Source organism: Malurus melanocephalus, unplaced genomic scaffold (assembly GCF_030028575.1).
Source record: "Malurus melanocephalus ecotype Western Australia unplaced genomic scaffold, MMel_1.1 scaffold_40, whole genome shotgun sequence".
Lineage (NCBI taxonomy): Eukaryota > Metazoa > Chordata > Aves > Passeriformes > Maluridae > Malurus > Malurus melanocephalus.
Genome location: NW_026623272.1, coordinates 189,965 through 209,287, shown reverse-complemented (window position 1 = coordinate 209,287; position 19,323 = coordinate 189,965). Strand labels below are relative to the sequence as shown.

General features: G+C 43.1%; 1 protein-coding gene across 3 annotated transcripts; it reads right to left on the bottom strand.

Annotated features, from left to right (window-relative positions):
* Window positions 1–8: 8 nt before the first annotated feature.
* On the bottom strand, window positions 9–16,547 carry BBS2 (Bardet-Biedl syndrome 2). 3 transcript variants are annotated; one of them, XM_057364558.1, is made up of 17 exons: window positions 16,326–16,547; window positions 14,784–15,011; window positions 14,283–14,408; window positions 13,946–14,008; window positions 12,783–12,860; window positions 10,532–10,636; window positions 10,118–10,204; window positions 8,695–8,830; window positions 6,718–6,857; window positions 5,783–5,921; window positions 5,032–5,203; window positions 3,870–3,999; window positions 3,142–3,273; window positions 2,496–2,633; window positions 1,925–2,037; window positions 1,088–1,236; window positions 9–438 (listed from the first exon to the last, which is right to left on the bottom strand). In XM_057364558.1, exons 1-17 carry the CDS (start codon window positions 16,440–16,442, stop codon window positions 332–334), a joined length of 2,160 nt encoding a protein of 719 aa, XP_057220541.1. In that variant the 5' UTR covers window positions 16,443–16,547; the 3' UTR covers window positions 9–331. The 3 variants fall into 3 exon arrangements, with proteins under 3 accessions (XP_057220541.1, XP_057220542.1, XP_057220543.1); XM_057364559.1 differs by having other exon boundaries at window positions 5,783–5,918; XM_057364560.1 differs by lacking the exon at window positions 10,532–10,636.
* Between the last annotated feature and the right edge of the window lie 2,776 nt (window positions 16,548–19,323).

Below are 19,323 nucleotides of genomic sequence, written 5' to 3'. Positions count from 1 at the left end.
TCAGTCAAGCCAGTCTATGTTTTAATGGAAAAGACCAATGCCTTAACTACAAAATATATTTAAAAACATAAATAAATTACTGTAATAAAAATAACTGTTTGAACATTGTATCTCTGTCTTGCATAAACATCATATCTGCACTTAAACTCTGATGCTCTCTTCTTGGAGCTTTGGTCTGTATAATATTTCTCACCTGACAGCTTAACCTACAGCACTACCTCTGCAATTACTTCACCCTGCAGAGGAATAGGGGTCTGCATTAACTGCTTGTGATCCATTATCTGCCCAGTGCATGGAATTCACTGCCTCTGAGCAGCTGCTGCTCCTTTCCTTAAGAAGAGGCTGTTCCCACACGCATTATCCTGAACAGKGTGTGGAAGTTGCTGCTTCTTATTGCATCCCGACAAGCACTGATCACTTGTGTTTTAGGTTTGCCRACTGCAAAGAGGAAAGAAAGAAAGGAAAGAAAAAAACACTCAGTTACAGAATAAGAAACTGGTAAAAATACTTATTTGATCCAGTCTGAAAATTTAGSTGAATTTAAAAATCATCACTTTTTAAACACATGATGAAATACCATCTTTTTTCGAGTACATACATAAAATCCTTTCTTTAAAGAAGAATTGCCTGTAGCTGTTTCATGAGAGCTTGTAGAAAGAGGAATGCTATAAATATACAAAAAAATATCTCCCTCCCCGAAGACCTACATGACTAATAATGCAGATAAAACAGCCCTGCTTAGGTAGGTAGTTGAATTTTTTTAAGCAGAATTATAAACTAAGAACTGAAGTAAATCTAAAAATATTTTTAAAGTAGTATATTCAACAAAACTATCAATTTCTGCATCATTCAGAAATCTGGAAACTATTTCAAATTGTTCTTTCTAAAATTGTGACCCAAGATTATACTGGACATTCACAGCTGACTGTCACATGTAATTGGCTATGACTAAAGAAAGATTACTTCTAATTAAGTTTTAGGCCAAAAAGCCTGAAGTCATTTAACTAACCCAAGTGACCTCTGGGTCACATCTTATCTGCCTCACTGAGTCTGAGACTCCCCAACCCCTCCAAAAACACAGACTTACCACGTAACCGCCCAGCCCTCTGAATTGCCTGATTCACAGCTTTCAGATTATTCAACAGCTCTGTGTGATTGTTGCAACGAATTTTGTATTGATTTATCAAATCTCTGTTCAGGTCATACAATTCGCTGTACCGTATCTTCATGTTTTTCCTGGGGAACAATCAGTCCAGTTATTTGCAACTCTGAGGAAAGTTATTCCTGGTTTGTCAATGTAAGAATACATGGTTGTGATGGGTACCACAGTCACCTGTATGTCTGCCAGCTACAAGGCAACAGACCTGTCCAGACAGGTTATACTCATTACTTTACTAAACAAACCCGAACAGTCTATTTTTGCAGTTACTTTATGCASCAAGCCAACGTGGAGACACCACTTTCCTCAGTGAAAGTGCAGTAGCTTGAGCCTCTTTACTGCTGCTCTTCAGAGTAAAGCTCAGTACTAACAGAAAACAGCAAATCAGAGTGAAAACCTGACACCTAAAATTTCTTTCTTGGTGTTCTCAAAAGTTCACACACCACAGATAGCTTTTTCTGCCTTCTTCCTTAATATATCTTTTCTAACATATCTCACCATCTTGAAGTAGATTCACCTCACCTGCGATACACTAAACACCTACCCTTACCCTTGCCTTCCCCTGACTGGCTTCCCACCTAAAGAACATGACAAGGTTCAAGGAGAGCTCATGGTGAGACCATCAAAGGAACAATTCAACATCAAAAGGTGTAACTAGGCAACTCTTGTATCACACCCATGTTTTACTGTGCTCTTTTCTGCCTGAAAAGCAAAGACTGGTCGTTCTAAACCCCAAAACACACAAGCCAGGCAGCAATCACTCACATGTCTCTCAGGAGCCGCGCATCTTCCGCCTGAACCAGCATGCTGCGGATGAGGTTGGAGTGTTCAGCCATGTCAGCAGTGAGCCTCTGATTCACTGCATGGTGATCATCCACCTGCCCAAGGCAAACAAGTCGTGAGCAAGGGTCCTTGGCACTTTGGGCACACAGAGTTCAGCCTAAACCTCAGCCCAGTGCAATAGGAAATAACATCCCAACCTAAACAACCAGCACACCTGAGATTATTCTCCTTCCCCTCACCCCCCACTGCTAGAGCATTATCTTGGCCCCCAGAAAGAGTGAGCAGACTGAGATATGCATCCCACATGACCCCAGCTCAGTCTCCCAGGTAACGTATTTTACTTTATCCTAAACAACCAACTGATGGGTAGCAAGGGCCCCTCCTACAGAACAAAAATTGACAGGAAGTTGAGGACGTCCCACAAAACATACAGCAAGCCATTGTGGGCTGATTTCCATAACAAAGATAAAGCAGCTTAGAGATCCTCTCATTAAAAAACCCTTTGATTGCTTATCTGGAGTGTTCTACTTTGAAATGCCTGAAGCCTCCTCACCTTCACCAACACTTTCCGAAGCTCCTCAAAGTAGGCAGGAAAATCTGCTTCCACCTGCAAATCTTCAATGGMCAGGAAAGAGGCCATTGACTGGATAATGTCACCAGCTAGATCAATATCATCTGTGTTGATGGAAATCTGTCAGAAAGGAAAGAATGCACTTTAGCACTCTCATGCCAAAACATCTCCTGGAAATCCCCAGCAGTACTGCCTCTCCAACAGTTACTCAGGCTCAAAGCAGGTCCTTTAATCAAGAGGGCATGGGCAAGCTCTACAGCTTTCAGTAAGGCAAGAAGACATTGATTTCAAAGGGGCTTTTATTCAGATTTGGGATAGAGAGGCATCTGCATACACAGGACCAGTGCAGAAGTTACAGGCAGCCTTTGTACCAAACCTTATGGCTCCCTGAAACCACTCTGTGAGGAAATAAATTCCCTCCTTCTTACAGATCTTCAGACTAAGATTTATAGGTCCTGGAATTTTTCCCATCAACAGTAAACGGACACGGAAGTTTCTAGAAGCATGAGTACTTTCTCTGCCTGTTCAGCTGTCCTTCATTTTTACTGTCCCATTCTGGCAGCATAACTACACTGGTTTCACTGAGTATCACAAAAGGGTTGTTCCTCCTATCCATGAAGGTACTCACCTCRCCACCAGGCTTGATTTTGATGCAGAGCTGACCTGCATTACGAAGGGAAGTGAAGCAAACCTGAAAGGGAGCACTCTGAAACTCTGCATCCTCTGGCAGCAGGAAGCTCTGATTCAGCCACATAACAATCTTGCAAAAATAAAATTAAGAACATTAGCCATCCCTTGTGTGGAAAGCCCAGGGAACCACAAAATGCCCTTGTACATGATGTGTACAAGAATACTCTGTTCAGGGTACCCCARAAATTTCATTCACTAAATTTCATCCCCTAACCCCCTAATGACATTAACTTGTGAAAATGAAGACAGCTGAATCCTTGCACCAAAGCTGAATATTCCTAAAAAAATCAAATACAGCAAGCAGAGACAACTATGAAACTGAGCCACTAYGTGAGCACTGTGCTGCTTTTTTCCTTTCTCTGCTCACTCACTCACTCACTCACTACAGATCTGCTATCAGCAGGCATACAGCAAACCAGTTAATATCTGAAACACCTCCTGATCTCAGGCCTTTACTTCYTGCAGGAATTCCTGATGCTTGGAATGCCTCAACTGAGTCATCTTTTAAAGACAGAAAAAAGCAGGACTAAGTGGAAATACACAGACTCCAAAGGCCAGTAGTGCAGTTCACTGCAAAATTTTTCCTTTGCTATTGGAAATCTCAAGCTGATTGCAAACCCTCTACCTATGTAAGACTTGAAACCAGGAAGARGAGCAGAAACTCACCCTTTGTGGCCTCTCATTCGTCGTGTAGTTAACAAAGCTCAGGGGCTCTGTGKCTGAGTCCGGGCTGCTCAGGGCATACATGGAAAAGCGTGGAAGCTGTCTGGTCAACTCAAATACGTGGAACTGTGTGCTGGAAGCAATCCAATGGAAAAACACAGAGTTACTACCACAGCAGGGATTCACCTATTGAAATGGTTCCTGGTTCATTTTTAGCTGAGGAATGAACGTCCCTGATTTCCAGTTACATAATCAGCTTCTTACTGCTTCCCAGGAAGAAACACTGAAACTTGGAAATTACAGTCTTACCACATCATGAGGTTGTATGATTCCTCTCCATTGCTGTCATTTTCAATAATCCTTCCACTCAAGTATACTCTCTAGGCTAATACATGCAAAATTTTATTATATGATTGGGTATTTTCTTTACAAGTTCAGCAAAATCTTATTAAAAGCARTAACAAAGACAGAGAAAAGGGAAAGGAAATTCAGTCCCATAMAGTCTTTTTGCAGTGGATGGCTAACTCTCAAAATATGCCTCAGTGCTCAGTGAAAGGGTGCTGCCTCCTCAGGCACCAAGAACTCGATCAGATGTGAGCAGGAGGAAAGTTGTTTTCAAGGATATATGAAGAGACATTTTATTTTCTGTGGAGAAATATTTCTAYAGGAGACTACGAAAAATGTCTTGAAATCAAACATGTGTTACTTTCTGTTTGCCCTGAAGCCARATGGGTTCAGGRTTACTTTACAGCTTGAGACACACARTTGWGTCTCCAGSCTTGCTCAAGTACTCCATCCRGAGCAGCCACCATCCAGGGCCCAGGGAGGCAGCCCCTKAGGGATGACAGATAGAGTCTCTGCATCTCTTGATTCCCTCCATACACCCATAATGAGAAATGTGCATTCCTTCCCTAAAGACAGAACCAGAACACAACAGATCACAGTGATTCCAGAGCATTTAGACTTCGTCTGGAAAAGAACTCAGTGCCACAGGTGCATCAGTGTTATTAAGAAAGCATCCCAGCTCTCCTTCCAGTAACACAGGGAAGTGGGGTACTCACGAATTAATGGTACACTTCCCATGGGACAAGAGTGAAGCCACATCATTGCTGTTTCCTGGTCCCACGGTTCTGGAGACCAGCAGAGATCACAACACAAAACTCACCTGTTTCGGTAACCCACAAAGGCTTTGATGTGCAAATCCACAGGGACATCTTTAGGTGGAGTAAGGGGAACACGAACACAGCTTGAGAGGTTCTGGAGACTGGGGTGGACCACATGGCTCTCTCCTTCAAATATGCCCTCAGCAAAGATCAGCACAGCACGGATGATTGTGTCTTAGCAACAGGAAGAAAAAGCAGCTCCTAAATTAAAAGTTGTCCTCCGGCAACAAAGCACCACTGTTTTCAGAATTTAGCATGATCAACTCTTTAGATCCCTTCTCTGAATTGTGAAAATATCCCAGGTGACCAGGACTACCACACCAGGACCTGACTGCATCTGCAGCATGCCTGGTGCAAGGTGAATGTGCTATCTTGGGATAGTTCCAGTTTTGCATGTAAAGCCAGCTGAGGTCCAGTGCATTCATGTAGCACCCTGACTGATGCAGCTGTGGGTTGGTGCTTACAGTCAACACAAGGAATGCTGCAGGGATCACCAAGGCTGATTTAATCCAAGTTAAATGTTAATTGCCTCACAAAATAACACACAATAAGAAACAAATTTCATCTAATTCCTGTCCCCTAAGACCCATCCAAGGAACACAGTCTGACTGAAAGCTCTGTGACAGGAAAGAAACCACAAAGGGGATGTTACAGACAATAAAGGGGAGACATTCAAAGCACGAGCTAAATATAACTAAAAATTTGCATGAATTTACATGAAGTGAATGTCAATGGTTGCAGGTTACCACTTACCATTTGTGGTGGAAATACACAGCTCCACATGGGCAGACTGGCTGTCAGAGCCCAGATTAACTGAGAGGGCTGTCTGGAGTTGGGTGTTTGCTGGAATCACACCGTCAGCTTCCTTCAACTGAGCGTTCAATTCAGCCTGCTGCAAAACACATACCCTTCAGGATCAGAATTTCAAGATTTTCATTCAAAAAGCCTAGAAAACATACACACAAATCAGTTCTCTTTTCTTGCAGAAGAAGGTTGCATTACAGCAACTCCCAGACACTTCCAACTAGCTATGAGTGGTGGGTGGATCAGGCATGGAGCTGTGGACACTGGGACTACAATGTGTTTGAGGTGCTTCACCATGGATGGATCTCAGCTTTGTACCCAAACTTTTACTAAAAAAACCATTTAACATGTATCAATTTTAAGCATAAGCTTATAGAATTCCAAGCTTCTGCCACAGATCATTTGCTGTTAAAATATGAGTTCGCTCTTTCCTCAGACTATTTATTGAAATTATATCTGCACATCATTCACTATCAAGCCATAAGTGCTTTTCCTAAATCCTGGCAGTGCTCCCGGCCCTCACCCAGTGACCTGATCCTCTCACACAATCCCCTCTGACTCCCAAGCTGGCTTATGCACTGAAAATTACAATTTGCAGTCATAAGCCAAAGAACAGGGCTGAAGGGAATCCAGCTCCGAAAACAACTGTTYTGGCAAGAGGAAGGAGCAAAGAAAGCATTATTAAAATACAAAAAGCAAGTTCTGAACTTGCACAAGGAGCAAGCCAAATGCAGAAACAAGAACCCCCAGCAGACAATCTCCCTGCATCCTGACAAGCTACAGCTCTGACTTGTCTGGACTGCCCCACAACTGGTTCCCAGATTACTCCAGATTTATACCAACACGAAGGTGTGTTTTGGCTCTACGCATTATTTAAGCAGTACCTTTGCATTTTCCTCRTAATTTTTTAATTCCAGCAGCAGATTTTGTTTCTTTTGACTAAGTTCTCGGATCAGATCCTGCTCAGCACTCGTATCCATTAGATTTCCTYTCATGTCCTCACCTCCTGGCAGATAGCCTCGGACTGTACAGAAACAAAATATAGCCCCTTTCAGCAAAGACTTTCACAGCCTCCCCAGAACTTCACCTTTTATGACATGACTCCCTTGTACCACGTCTGCAGCAGACACTAATTCTGGTCTTCAGCTAGTACTATTCAGCTGAAAGCCTGAGAATTAATTTGGACCCACAGAAGCTCTCACTTTCTTGGCAACTGGGGCAGGACAACTGCACATTAAAAGAAAAAAAGGTGAATTTCCAACCTGTCTTTAAGCTGTACATACCTGACCAGACAAGTGCAGCACTCAGTCCTTTTGCAAGAGGATTCCCACTGCAATAGTTCCTTCATTCTTTCATATGCAAAATTAATAAAATGTGTACCTAAATTTCTAGAGCTGGTCAGAGCTGTTGTTGCTGTCTGGAAGTGACTGTAAGGCGCTGTTAATCAGCCAGTAAACAAGGTTTACACACATWAGGTTTTCCCCAAATCAAGCAATATTCCACTTCAAGGGGTAAAACTTGCTTCCCAGTAGCCCAGTGGAGCACAGAGTCATGGAAATACCTCTGTCTGGGCAGACAGAGGACCTGAACAGGTGATGAGACAGCTTTCATTTTGCTCTAGGGCTGTCTGATTGCAGCTGACAATGAAAGCCAGGGACAAAGGTCTTTTATCTGGGAAGAATACGTTGCCTGATTGCATAYGACTGCTGTCCTGCAAAAAGTTGCATGGAACTTGAAATCATTCAGCTTGCACACTGTCCTCCAATGAAAGAACCCACTTTATTATTTCTGAATGATTCATTCATTTAATGAGAGCAAGAMAAAAATACAGAAGAACACTTCATGTGAAAGGATGCCAATCCCATATAGAACTCTAATAACATGGTCTATATAACCTCAGCCACATTAATTACTAAGGCCTAAAGGGATCCCCATCGTGCCAAGGCTTGTTYGCAATGGATCCATCAGAAAAGGATGATCATGTTCAGTGATACCAACCTACAAAGCTCTGCTAGACAAGGTTCTCCAGAACTGCTTACAGTGCTCCCCTTCTGTAAGCTTGGGAAAAAGGTTTATAAGCTGMGTCCCAAGTGCAGCAAATCCCCACAGCCTGTGATTAAGACAGACAGCAAAACACTGCTATTTAACAAGGACAGGCTTTTGTTTCAAATGGGTTATGCCAGACCTGCTYGTGTCAGGCCACTGACGCCAAGGAGTCGGATAATCACACCAATGTCTTTCTTGAAGACATGCCTGTAAATTCATACTGAGCTTATTTAAATAATCATGATTGTGATCATATTTGTTTCCACTCACAATAACCACGYCTGACTTCTTGAATGCATGGTGGGACAAATCCACCACTTCTCCAGTCTCAGGATAGGATTTTCCAGGAAACAAAGTGCGGTTAACATCTAAAGTTTCTAATATAAAAACAGTTYATCTGCAGAAGAAAACCAAAACACACACATCYTTAGCTCTCTAAACACCTTTACCTACTGTAAAGTGGCCAAAGAWCTAAAATATAGAAAAAAAGAATTCWTCTATTATAAAGTAGCCTGAAGAACCAGAGTCTGTACTGAATATCATTATCTTTGCTTAGGATGGGGCTTTTTCCATTAGACAAATGAATTTTGATGGTTTCTTGGATCATAATGAAACACATGCTGATTCTCACAGAGAAGGCAATATTCAAAATCCTGTTTGCAGATAGCATAAYTCAAAATTCCCTTAACTGCACATAAAGCAAAGGGAATTTGGCACACAAAACGCTGGAACCAAAACAATGTTTAGCTAATCTGAGATGAYGTGATGTGCCTGATATTACTGTATTACATTAACATCCTGAACAATGYTTTTACCTTCACCATCAATTGAACAGCAGATTAACTGGGTGCTTCCATCCATTCTGTAATCCCCCTCCACCAATCCTGCAATTGAGGATGCAAAGTTGTCCTTAAAGATGACCTCCCCAGTCCGGTCACTGCGTGCATCAACCTGGAACAACAAAGAGTTCCAATCCTCAGCATGAAGAGAAAAGCCAACTCCAAAACACGTGTCATGCCATACTCTGAGCTGTTAACTGAAAACCAGCTCTGCTCACAAAACTGCAGGTAAAGCTRCAGCTCTGCTCATCTGAACACCACACATGAAAAAAATCCCACCAAGAAATGATCTTGASGCAGATTCTAGAAGGAGCTAGAAGGAGCATTTCTTCAGAAATGCTTACCTGAGTTACAAAACTAGAAAAAGAAGGAAATAAAAACAACTGCATGTCTGCCTGGGAAAGTTCATGCACATTTAATGCAGCAATGATGGGACTAAACCAGAAATAACCTTAATGCAGTATTTACAACCTCTCTTCTTAGCTGCAGCCCTTGTGTAGTGAAATATTTTTATACACAAATACCACAACCTTCAATTATCTTTCCTGGCATAAGAAAGGTGAGGTGGGCTCAGTTCCATGCATTGTGTATTTTCCAAAGCACAGGTGACAGCCCTTTCCAGGAGCTATGGACTGTTTCAGACCAACAAGCTGGGTAGAGACTGACAATGGAAAACAAGAGGAATAAAGCAAGGAGAGGTTCTCTCTTTAACAATGTTACACATCTAATCCAATGTAAATTAAAACCTCTCCGGGCTCCAGACTGCCAGCCTGATATGAAGTCATTGAAGTGCCACAGGCTAATGAGAGCAATAAGAGGTGTGAACAAAAAAACAGCTTTACAGAAAAACCTGGCAAGCTGCATCCAAGAGAGATGTGGCAGTTAAAAYAGTCATTTCTGGCAAAGGGGAATACCAAGGATCAGGCTTAGAAGACTAAGACTGAGTTRTATATAATGCCTTCACATAAAATGAAATAATGCTTGATTAATCCTGCAGTCAAGACSGACGCTGCCCTTGTGTTACATAACTGCATTGTCTTGACCGTAGTTTGGGAACATTCAGAAAACATGGCAGAGGATTAYTAGCGTGTCCTCAAGACACACCCAAATAGAGATACTCAAGAACTCTAGGATGTGGCATATGATCTCTGCTGCCATGGAAACAACTTGCCACACCTTAGCAATTGACTCTAAGCTAAGCAGGGGAAGCAGCTTTTCTCTGATCTTGCACTTGGCAGAGGACTCACCAGCCAAACTAGGTTTATTGCAATAGATCTGCAGTGCTCAGATTTCTAAGTCTTTTTCATTTTTGGTTGTTGTTCTCCAGGTAACTGAATGGCCTTGTTCAAACACAGCCCCCATACCAACAGCTCTTCATTCTCCCCCTGTATAAACTCACCTTTCCATTAGACCAGCCAGTGATCAACTCACASACTCCATCAGCATTCAGGTCAAAAGCATGTATGCTCATTGCTTGGTTTTTTGACTGAGGACAGAAGAGAAAGAATAAATTAGGCCTGGATATATTTTTTTTTAATTGTGCATGCTTGACACATGCAAAACACCGGACTAAAAGACTACAGAGATTAGAGAAAGAAATACAACTATGTCTCTTAACAGGAAGTTTGAGCATTACTATTTCTGAGGTCACACACACATGCGAAATCTTACTCCTTGCACTACTAATCTAGTCCACTGCTTTCAAAGGACCTGATCATTCCTTTAATTGCATTTCCATCCAAGCAGATGATCAGAACTCACAAAAACAAAGTGCAAAAAACTTCCAGTGATGACACTCCAACAATGGACTAACCTTAATCCTCCAGTAGCGTGCTGTTTTGTTGTAAACTCCAACAGTGCCATTAGCAAGAGCGTAGGCAAAGCGRCTGCCATACATGGGGCTAAGTGCAGTGATAGTCTGGTGGGGAAAGGAGGGAGAGAGAGGATACAGGACTGAAAACCTCTGCAGCTTCAAGTAGCAGGGAACAGGCTATAGATTTAGCACATGAATCCTACAGTACTTACATGGTAAATATGTCTGTTGTAGGAAGCATTGAATAATGCAGTAATTACTTTTAAGAATCAGTSTGAAATCACTTGAAGGCCTTGTAGGATTTCCTCACACAAGCTGTATTGTGAGTGTTAGGACATACTTCATCAAGGTTGCAGAATTGCCCTCAAACTGTGTACTTTGACCAACTATTTCCTACCACAGGCAGCAAAACAACTRCTCATAGGATTCCTGTGGTCATCAGTGCTAACACACTATCATTGAGAAACTGCACACAAYATTGCTTAAGCTTAAGGAGCCCATGATGCCAAAAGTTCAATTTGCCTGGTTTAGCAAAGCCCTGGAGATATTACTGGTAGAAAATCTTTGTCCAGTGCTAGTAAGACAAAAATTAACAACTCCCACAGTTGGACTTCTTTGGAACACAACTAGAACACCAGACTAGGTGTCCTACCAGAATAAGCTCTGGGAAAACACCTGAGAGTCATAACTTGGCCTGTTTCTCACTCCTTTTAAGACCTTTTAAGCTCAATTCCTCACTGAGCTAAGGTTCTCTAGGCTTGGAAATGCAGGTTTTTTCACACACTGAGACTAGAGATTTTAATGTCAGGAGGAATAATTGCAGGCATCTGTCTTGTCTTCTGTACAATGCACCACAGATGTCTTCCTTCAATTAAATTCTTCCCGAAAGTCTWATTTAAACCCATCTGACTGTGCTTCTTTGATGTTTTTACCATAAAACATTGTTTCCTCTCACAATCTTTCCTCTCACAGTGTGTCCTAAGTATCAAACTAAATTATGAGTGCCCAGAAAGAAGACCCAAGCAACAGTCAGAAACACAAAAGTAACAGTACTTCCTAAATTTATACCCGATTATCGATTTGTAAGAATCACAACAGTCTACAGCCTCAGTTCCACCAGAGTAAGTGATTAAACACAGAAAATGCAAACTATCCAAGATTTCCAAACCAAACATAATGTATAAAGACATTGTTCCCTGAATTTACCTTCCCAAAAAGAAAGGTTTAAGTTCAGCTGTSTCCTTTGTATTAGAACAGTAGAGTAGTAATAGACCTCCTATGACTGCAGCTGTAAACTTTAAAAAAATCTACTGTGGATCTGGAAATAAATCACACTTGAGAGTGATGGACCTTTATCTTCCCTTCAAATATAGTATCTACGTGACCAGACTGGCGACTGCACAGAGAGCAGGACATATTACAGGCCCAGTTCTAATTGTAGTGATAGCAACAACCTCCTTTTCCAGAACAGTGCCTGGATTTGTCTTTTATAGCCCTTCATAAGTGGTTTATTAGCTAAGCCTTTTAGTCCCATCTTGGGCAGCAGGGAGACCTTAGATCTCTAAGGACAAAGGTTTGTAACCTTACTCTACCTTGGGTCTAGAAGGCCTGTGAGAAGACTGAGAACATCTCTAAATGCAGTGATAAGGGTATCTTACTCTCTTCCAAGAAACCAAAATCAGTGGGGATCTTTTCTCAGTTCATAAGCTAAAGAGCAACTCCTACACCTATTATTTATCCCGCTGTAAACCTATCTGACCCAYACCTTCCTTTATCTCTTTTTATATAGCCAGTTTTATAGCAATATAAACTTCCACTTTTGCCTGGACATCCCTCTTCTGCCTTGCCAGGCACTGTCTGGATATACACACAGGAACAAGTTACATCATCATGCTTGCACCAAACACATTTGAGGAAAACTGTAGAAGATATCCTTTYACTCAGGACACTATGAGCTTCAATCACAATCCAGCAACTTTAATCACCCTTGCACAGGGTCCTGACTGTCAGCCAAGCAGTAGTCACTTTTCTCAATGGGGTGAAAGGTTTGTAAATAAACTAAGCAAAAAAACCCCCTGCATAATGAAAGACGTTATTAAACTCGAACTTTTGCAGTTCTAGCAGAATAGAAACTGTGCCAAATAAGTAATTACTTAACTACACCATAAATCTGAACTAGAGAAGCTTTAGAGTACACAACACTTTCAGCTCCTTCAGCAACTATAATAAACATCAGCCAGAAGTAATTTACCTCCGTCTCAGACATTTCTGCCACAATCTCATCTTCTTTAAACACGCGAATGTCAAAATCTTCAGAGCCAACAAGAAGCTGAAAAAAATAGCATTTCTTAAAAATAATTATGCAAGCTAAGAAGCAAGCAACAGGATCCAGAGGACAAATTAATATTTCAAGTTCAACAATGAAGAGGTTTTAACAGATCTACAAAATGTTGCCAGCATTGCACTGAACATGCCTCATTAAAAATAAAAAAAATATAAATAAAAAACCCAAAACAAACAAACAAAAAACAATTAATCCAACTATCAACCATCTCTGTTCCTCCAACCTAAATGGTGGCTGCCACTACTGCAAAGTATRAGTAAAATGGGCTTTTATCTTGATGTAAATGATTATACCAATAGGCACTGAATTGGGTCGTATGCATTCGTTCGTATGCATTTTCATTCTTTATGATTTATTACATTTTAGTTATTTTCTTGTTCCTAGCTCACCAGGTAGAACACATTARCTGAAAAGAAGACCAGTGGAAAAGCTCAAACTGAAGATGGTGACAAGTCTCAGGTTCTCTTTTGAAAACTGAGAAACCAAGGAGCAGATCTGCTCAGTGCCTTGTCCATAAAGTCATCCATCAAAACAGTGACAAACAGAATTATAAATCAAAGTCTAAAACCTCTGGTAGTACTTTTCCCCACTGGAAGCCATAAGCACAAGGCGATAATTTATGAAGCCATTTCTTTGCATTTTCTCACAACTTCAGTTTTAAACCAGAGGCAGTTTCACAAAAGTCACAAAAAGTAAATAAATAAGTAAAAACCCTCTAAAATCACCTAGATGGTTAAGATCAAAACAATCAAAAAAAAATCTCAGAAAATGCATGTTGGGGTAACTGGCCCATCAAGTTAGTTGGATAATGCATCCAACTCTAATCAGCTCAAAGTAGCACCAGATTACACTGACTGCTGAGAATGAACGTTTCAAGAAGTATCACTGAAAGAGACGCCTTGCCAGCTGATGATCACAGACATTTYACTGTATTGCTCCTGGTGTAAAGAAAAGTGAGAAACTTTAACTGGTAATATAAGTCCGTCGTATTTAATAACCCCAGTTTTTTAATTAACATTTCACTACAAGACCACAAGAACAGCTGAATTAACGTGTACATGGTCACAAACCTCAGTTTTCCCATCGTCATCAAAGTCACACAGTGCCAATGAACGGACATTGTCTCCAGTAACCTAAAAAGAGAAGGAGAATACTCAATGATCATCATAGCTGTCAGAAGCTGAATTATTTTTATTATTTYAACTGCATCAGAACAATTGACACAGTCAGTGTTCAAGCAATAYCTGAGTACTGAATACACAACCAAAATACAGTTTAAGGCCTGAGATAAACTAAGAATAATCAACAACTAAATTAATACTTATCATATTTTTTAAAAAATCAAGATAAATTAGTGCCATTGAAAGAATCTTCCAATAACATCAAAACCATTGTGTGTAGCCTTACCGTCCAAAAACGGTCATTTCCTTCAWAATCAAAGCCCTGCAGGGCACAGTTTCCACCAATAATAGCAAGTGGAGGTGAAATATTTCCCAGYTTTCCAAGAACTATTGCATTGGCTCCATCTGAAACCTACACAGAAGCATTACAGGAAAAAGAAACAGCAGACAATAATACATCAGAGTACACAAATCAAGAAGAGAGCTTGAAGCATTAGGCTGAGCTCTAAATGCTTTTTTTTTTAAATTGGTCTTGCTAGGTGATGTGTGACATATGAATGTGATGTAAATCTGTATGTGCGAGAGTAAATTTTTATACACTTATTTTGAAAGACTGCAGATATTCTACAGACCAAATGTTCTGAATATAGTAGTAGAAACAATGCATAGCACACACAATTGACAATAGCACACAATTAATTGACAATGTAAAAACTGTAATCTTTACGATTCAAAGAAACAGAAAATTATAGAGATACTAAAAATGTAGACAGTTAAATTAACTTGCCTCTCTGTAAAACAAATCTGAGTTGTTATACACATCATAAGCCAATAAATTAGTCTGTGTTCCAACGAGAAGACAATCATAACCCAGTTGAGGGTTCAGCACCCCTGAAGTCAGACAAGTGATCCCTTGATTRATGTTGAGAAGAGAAATGTCTGAATCTTGGTTACTTTGCACCATTCGGTTTGCATTTGTTCTCTGTCCTCGGGCATGAGGATTGTGAATAAAAACCTGTAGAAACAAATATATAAATATTAATAAAACACATGTGTCTGTACATAAAGACTATTGCTTGGATAATACCTGTGATGGGGAAGAAAGCATTCACTGAACCTAAATGAGGACAAAAGACTAGGGGTTTTACTGACGATAGTATTTCTCTCAGTTATTCTCTCAATWACGTCAGAAAATGGGAAATTACAGGAAAAACTGTTCTCGGGAGTGGAGTTGCAACACCATTGTTTTGTTTGYTTCTGAAAATGAAAAGTATTCAGAGTAGCGCAATACTAGCAAATCGAAGGGAGCAACAACAAACATCCAGTTGTTAAAAGTGTTTGCACAACACCCCAAACATTTAGGAAAAYTTACTTGGTACCTATCTGTAACCTCTATGTGTAGGTGAACACAGTTAATTTAAAAAGGAACCCATGACAAATATGGTCTTACTGTCACTGACCAATATGCAGTCACTGTAATTGTTTGGAGCCAAGTCAGAAAATCACAGGCTCAACAGTTTGCTTTCTGGCTGTGCAACCTGATCCTCAGAGAAGCCCTTGTTCTATGTTGTTCTTAAAGGTGCCAAAATAAAATTAATAATGCTGGGAAACATCACAGATGAACCCTGCTTGTATTTACCACCCAAGTGCCTCTGTGGGTTTATGCTTCAACCTATGCTTTGTTTATTAGTCAGGTTGTACATAACCCTGTTTTGTTTATGCTTCTAACTCAAACAGAGCACACAGGATGCTCTCTGTTCCTGCCAGGCTCTTTGTACATCACCCACAGAAACCTCAGTCCCGTTATCAGCTTGCTCTGTAATAGTGCCAAGGCTCACTGCACGATAAAACCCATGGCTTCAAAAAATCCCGTTGTTTGCTAGAGAATGTGAAAGTTTCCTTGGCAACTTGAGTTTGTAGAATGTTTCAGGCTGGAAGGAGCCAGAGAAGTCACCAAGTCCAACCTCCTGCTCCAACCGAGTCCCCCAGTGCGTGTTACTCCAGRTTGTGTCCAGACGGCTTTTGAATATCCCCAGGGCTGGAGACTCCACAGCCTCTCTGGGCAGCCTGTGCCACCGCGTCACCAGCTATTACTGTTTGCAAACGCCCTTTTGCCACAGAGTGAGGCTTCGAGCATCGCGTCCCTGTGCCCGCASGCAGCTCGGGCGCCTCGGCCRCRGGCRAGGGATACAAGCCCCCAGCCCCTGRCCCRGCTCAGCCCTGGTGCCGGAGAGCTGACAGGGTTAGCGCGGCTTCCGCGGCGGCGGCCGGGGCTGCTCGGCTGGGCCAGGCCGCGCCGCAGCCCCCGAGGCTGCTCCTGCCCCGTTACCTTGCCCGCCTGAGTGGCGGCCGCCAGGCAGGGGTGCGTCCCGTCGTACCGGCCCAGCGCCACCATGCGGGGCAGGATCTTGTGGTTGAGCTTCAGCGTGAACACGGGCACCAGCATGATGGGCGAGGGGCCGCGGGGCGGGGCACGGTGGGAGAGGCCGGGCCGGGTCGGGCCGCGGGGCCGCCGCCAGACACGGATCCACCGGCAACGGCACCGGCACCGGCACCGCCCGCGCGCATGCGCAACCGCCGCGTCTGCGTGAGGGGCGCGGCGTGAGGGGCGGCCGCGGGGGGGCGCTGAGGGGAGCGCTGAGGGGGAGCGCTGAGGGGAAACTCTGGGGCATTGGGGGAGACGGGACCGGGGAGAGGAGCAGTGGAACCGGGGGAGAGGGGCAGTGGAACCGGGGGAGAGGGGCAGTGGAACCGGGGGAGAGGGGCAGTGGAACCGGGGGAGAGGGGCAGTGGAACCGGGGGAGAGGGGCAGCGGGACCGGGCAGTGAGCAGTTGGCGGAGCTGGGAGGCAGCTGGGGAAGATGGGGTGGGATGAGGGTCGTAGTTGCAAAGGTCAGGGGAGCTCGGGGTCAACTGAAGTGTAGGATTTGAAGGGGGCTACTCACACAGGTCAGGGCAGGCAGGAGGTGCAACTGGAGGTATAAGGGTGCATCCGAGACAGGGATGTAGCATTAGGGGGCCAGGGGGGTAAATGCAGAGGTCAAAAGAGTTAAGGGGCAGTTTGGGATGTAGGGGCAGTTAGGGGAGCTGGGGGCAGCTGGAGGTGTGGGACTAGGGAAGGCATTTGTAGAGGTCAGGAGAGCTGGGGGAGCAACTGGAGGGACTGGGGGGGGGGGCTGGGGTCAGGAGCATAGAGGCTGTTGCCCCCTGGGTGGCCACATCACCATCTCAGTCCCAGCTTCTCTGTAGGGTCAGCACCCAGCTGGGGCCAAGTGCTGTCCCCTCTCTGTCCCCACTGCCTTTGCCTCACCCCTTACTGGCTGCCAGCTGCCACACACCCCCTTACTTACACCTTTCCTGGAGTAGGTCCAACTTAGAGATCTCCAAGCCAGTAAAACCCAACCAAGAGTTACCATGAAGCCAAAAGCATGGCCTCAGAACATCATTGCTGCTGTTTTATGRGATTTGGCACTGGCCCATACAGAATCCAGCCACTGGTGCATTGGGAGGAGGTTGCAGATGGGGGGAACAGAGGGCAGGCCCCCACAGAGCCACAGTGTAAACACTGATGCTGGTCCTCAGCCTGGTGTGGATTTCGGTATACAGACCTTCATGGGTCTCCCTGCAGTGCCCAATCCCTTCCTGGACACAGGGTGGATAGGGCAATACTGGCTCAAGGACATGACTTTAGAAATTCTTAAATTATTTTAGGTATAAAAAATATTTTAACATGGTAACCCTCACGGATGCTGTAAATAGACAGTGCTCTCTGACTGTCTGAATCCAGCACCTGCACTGGAATATTATAACCCCCATCCCAGCACGAGGCAGATTTGGAAAAGGGTGCACTGGAAAAAACAGCCCTTCCTTCCTTGCAGAGGCCACTGGATTGAGGCAAAGATTCATTTATTTCTAGAACTGGCAGACACGTCCTACTTGGCATTTCCTTGTGCGTTGGCTGAGCCCTGGCCGACAGCGGTGTCCCTGCCCTGCATGCGAAGGAGGGCTCTCAAAAGCAGAACTCGAGCAGGGATCATGCGGTTCTCAATGTGACAACCTCCTTTTTCTCTTTTTAAAATTGTTTTTACCAAGTTTCTCTGGCAGTTTCATCAATGTGCCATTATACTTGTGGATAACAAGGCAGCAATCACGTGCAGCATATTAAGGAGGGTATTTTTTCCCCTTTGTGGCTCCGTTTGGGGTGAGCGTGGGTGTCAGTGCCAGCCGTGCAGTGGGTTGCCCATCCCTCATGCTGGTTTGGGTACCAGAGCACAAAGGCAAAGCACTGGCGTGAACTCAGGCACGCAATGGGGTCTTGCTCTAGGCCAGCAAACACTGCAGTCCTCACAGAGAAAATCGTAGAATTCTAGAAAGGTTTGGCTTGGAAAGGACATTAAAGATCATCCARTTCCAMCYCCCCTGCCATGAGCAGGGACAAAATCCCCAGCTCTGCTCCCAGCAGTGCTGAGCATTGCTCTGCCAGACTCCACAAATCCAACCAAGCAACATGGGGGGAAAACTGAGCCTAGAGACCTTTTTAAGCTGGTAAAATTGTAAATAGATGGAAATTTCAACTTCTTGCTAAATATGTATGATTTGAGCTGTAAATATTATTTTGAACTACTAATTATGGTATTGGGTTTGGCATGTCTGCAACACGGTTAAATTACAGCTGCCACTTTGAATCAGCTGGCTCTGAAACTCTTAATATTGAAATCGTGGCTTTTAGCGTTTCATTTCCCTTCACTTGAAAGGCCCATCATCTATAAAATTAAATKWATTTATTTATTTTATAAATAATAAAACATAATAAAATTTATTTACATCCAAATGTACAGTATCCAGTTCTGAGGGGTCCTCCCCTTTTGCCGCTTTTACGAGAGGGGAAATCCCATAAAACCTTCACTAAACCCTTGGGTCTGCTGTACAGACGAGGGGYTGCTTTGCAGCCAGGATTGCTGTGACTGTACTCAAGGGATTATTCAATTTCTTCACTGGAGCAGGAGTCTTAAAATCCAGYAAGAGTCTTAAAATCATCACCATCCTCCTTCCTGGCTACTCTGCACAGGCTTGGCAAGGCAATGCCCTGTGCCCAGTGTTTGCTCTTTTCTAGCTCCTACTAACATAATTAATATACTAAACCAGTTTAATACAATRTTGTTTAAGCCAATACTATTTAATATAATATAATGAATATTCTAGTATARAATGTCTAATTAGAGAAAGAGAGAGAGATATGTAATCAAACATGCTTGGCACAGGTTGCTGGCTTTCTAGGCAGGTGGCATGGTACGAGGACTGTCACACACGCAGAAGCTGTTTCTTGA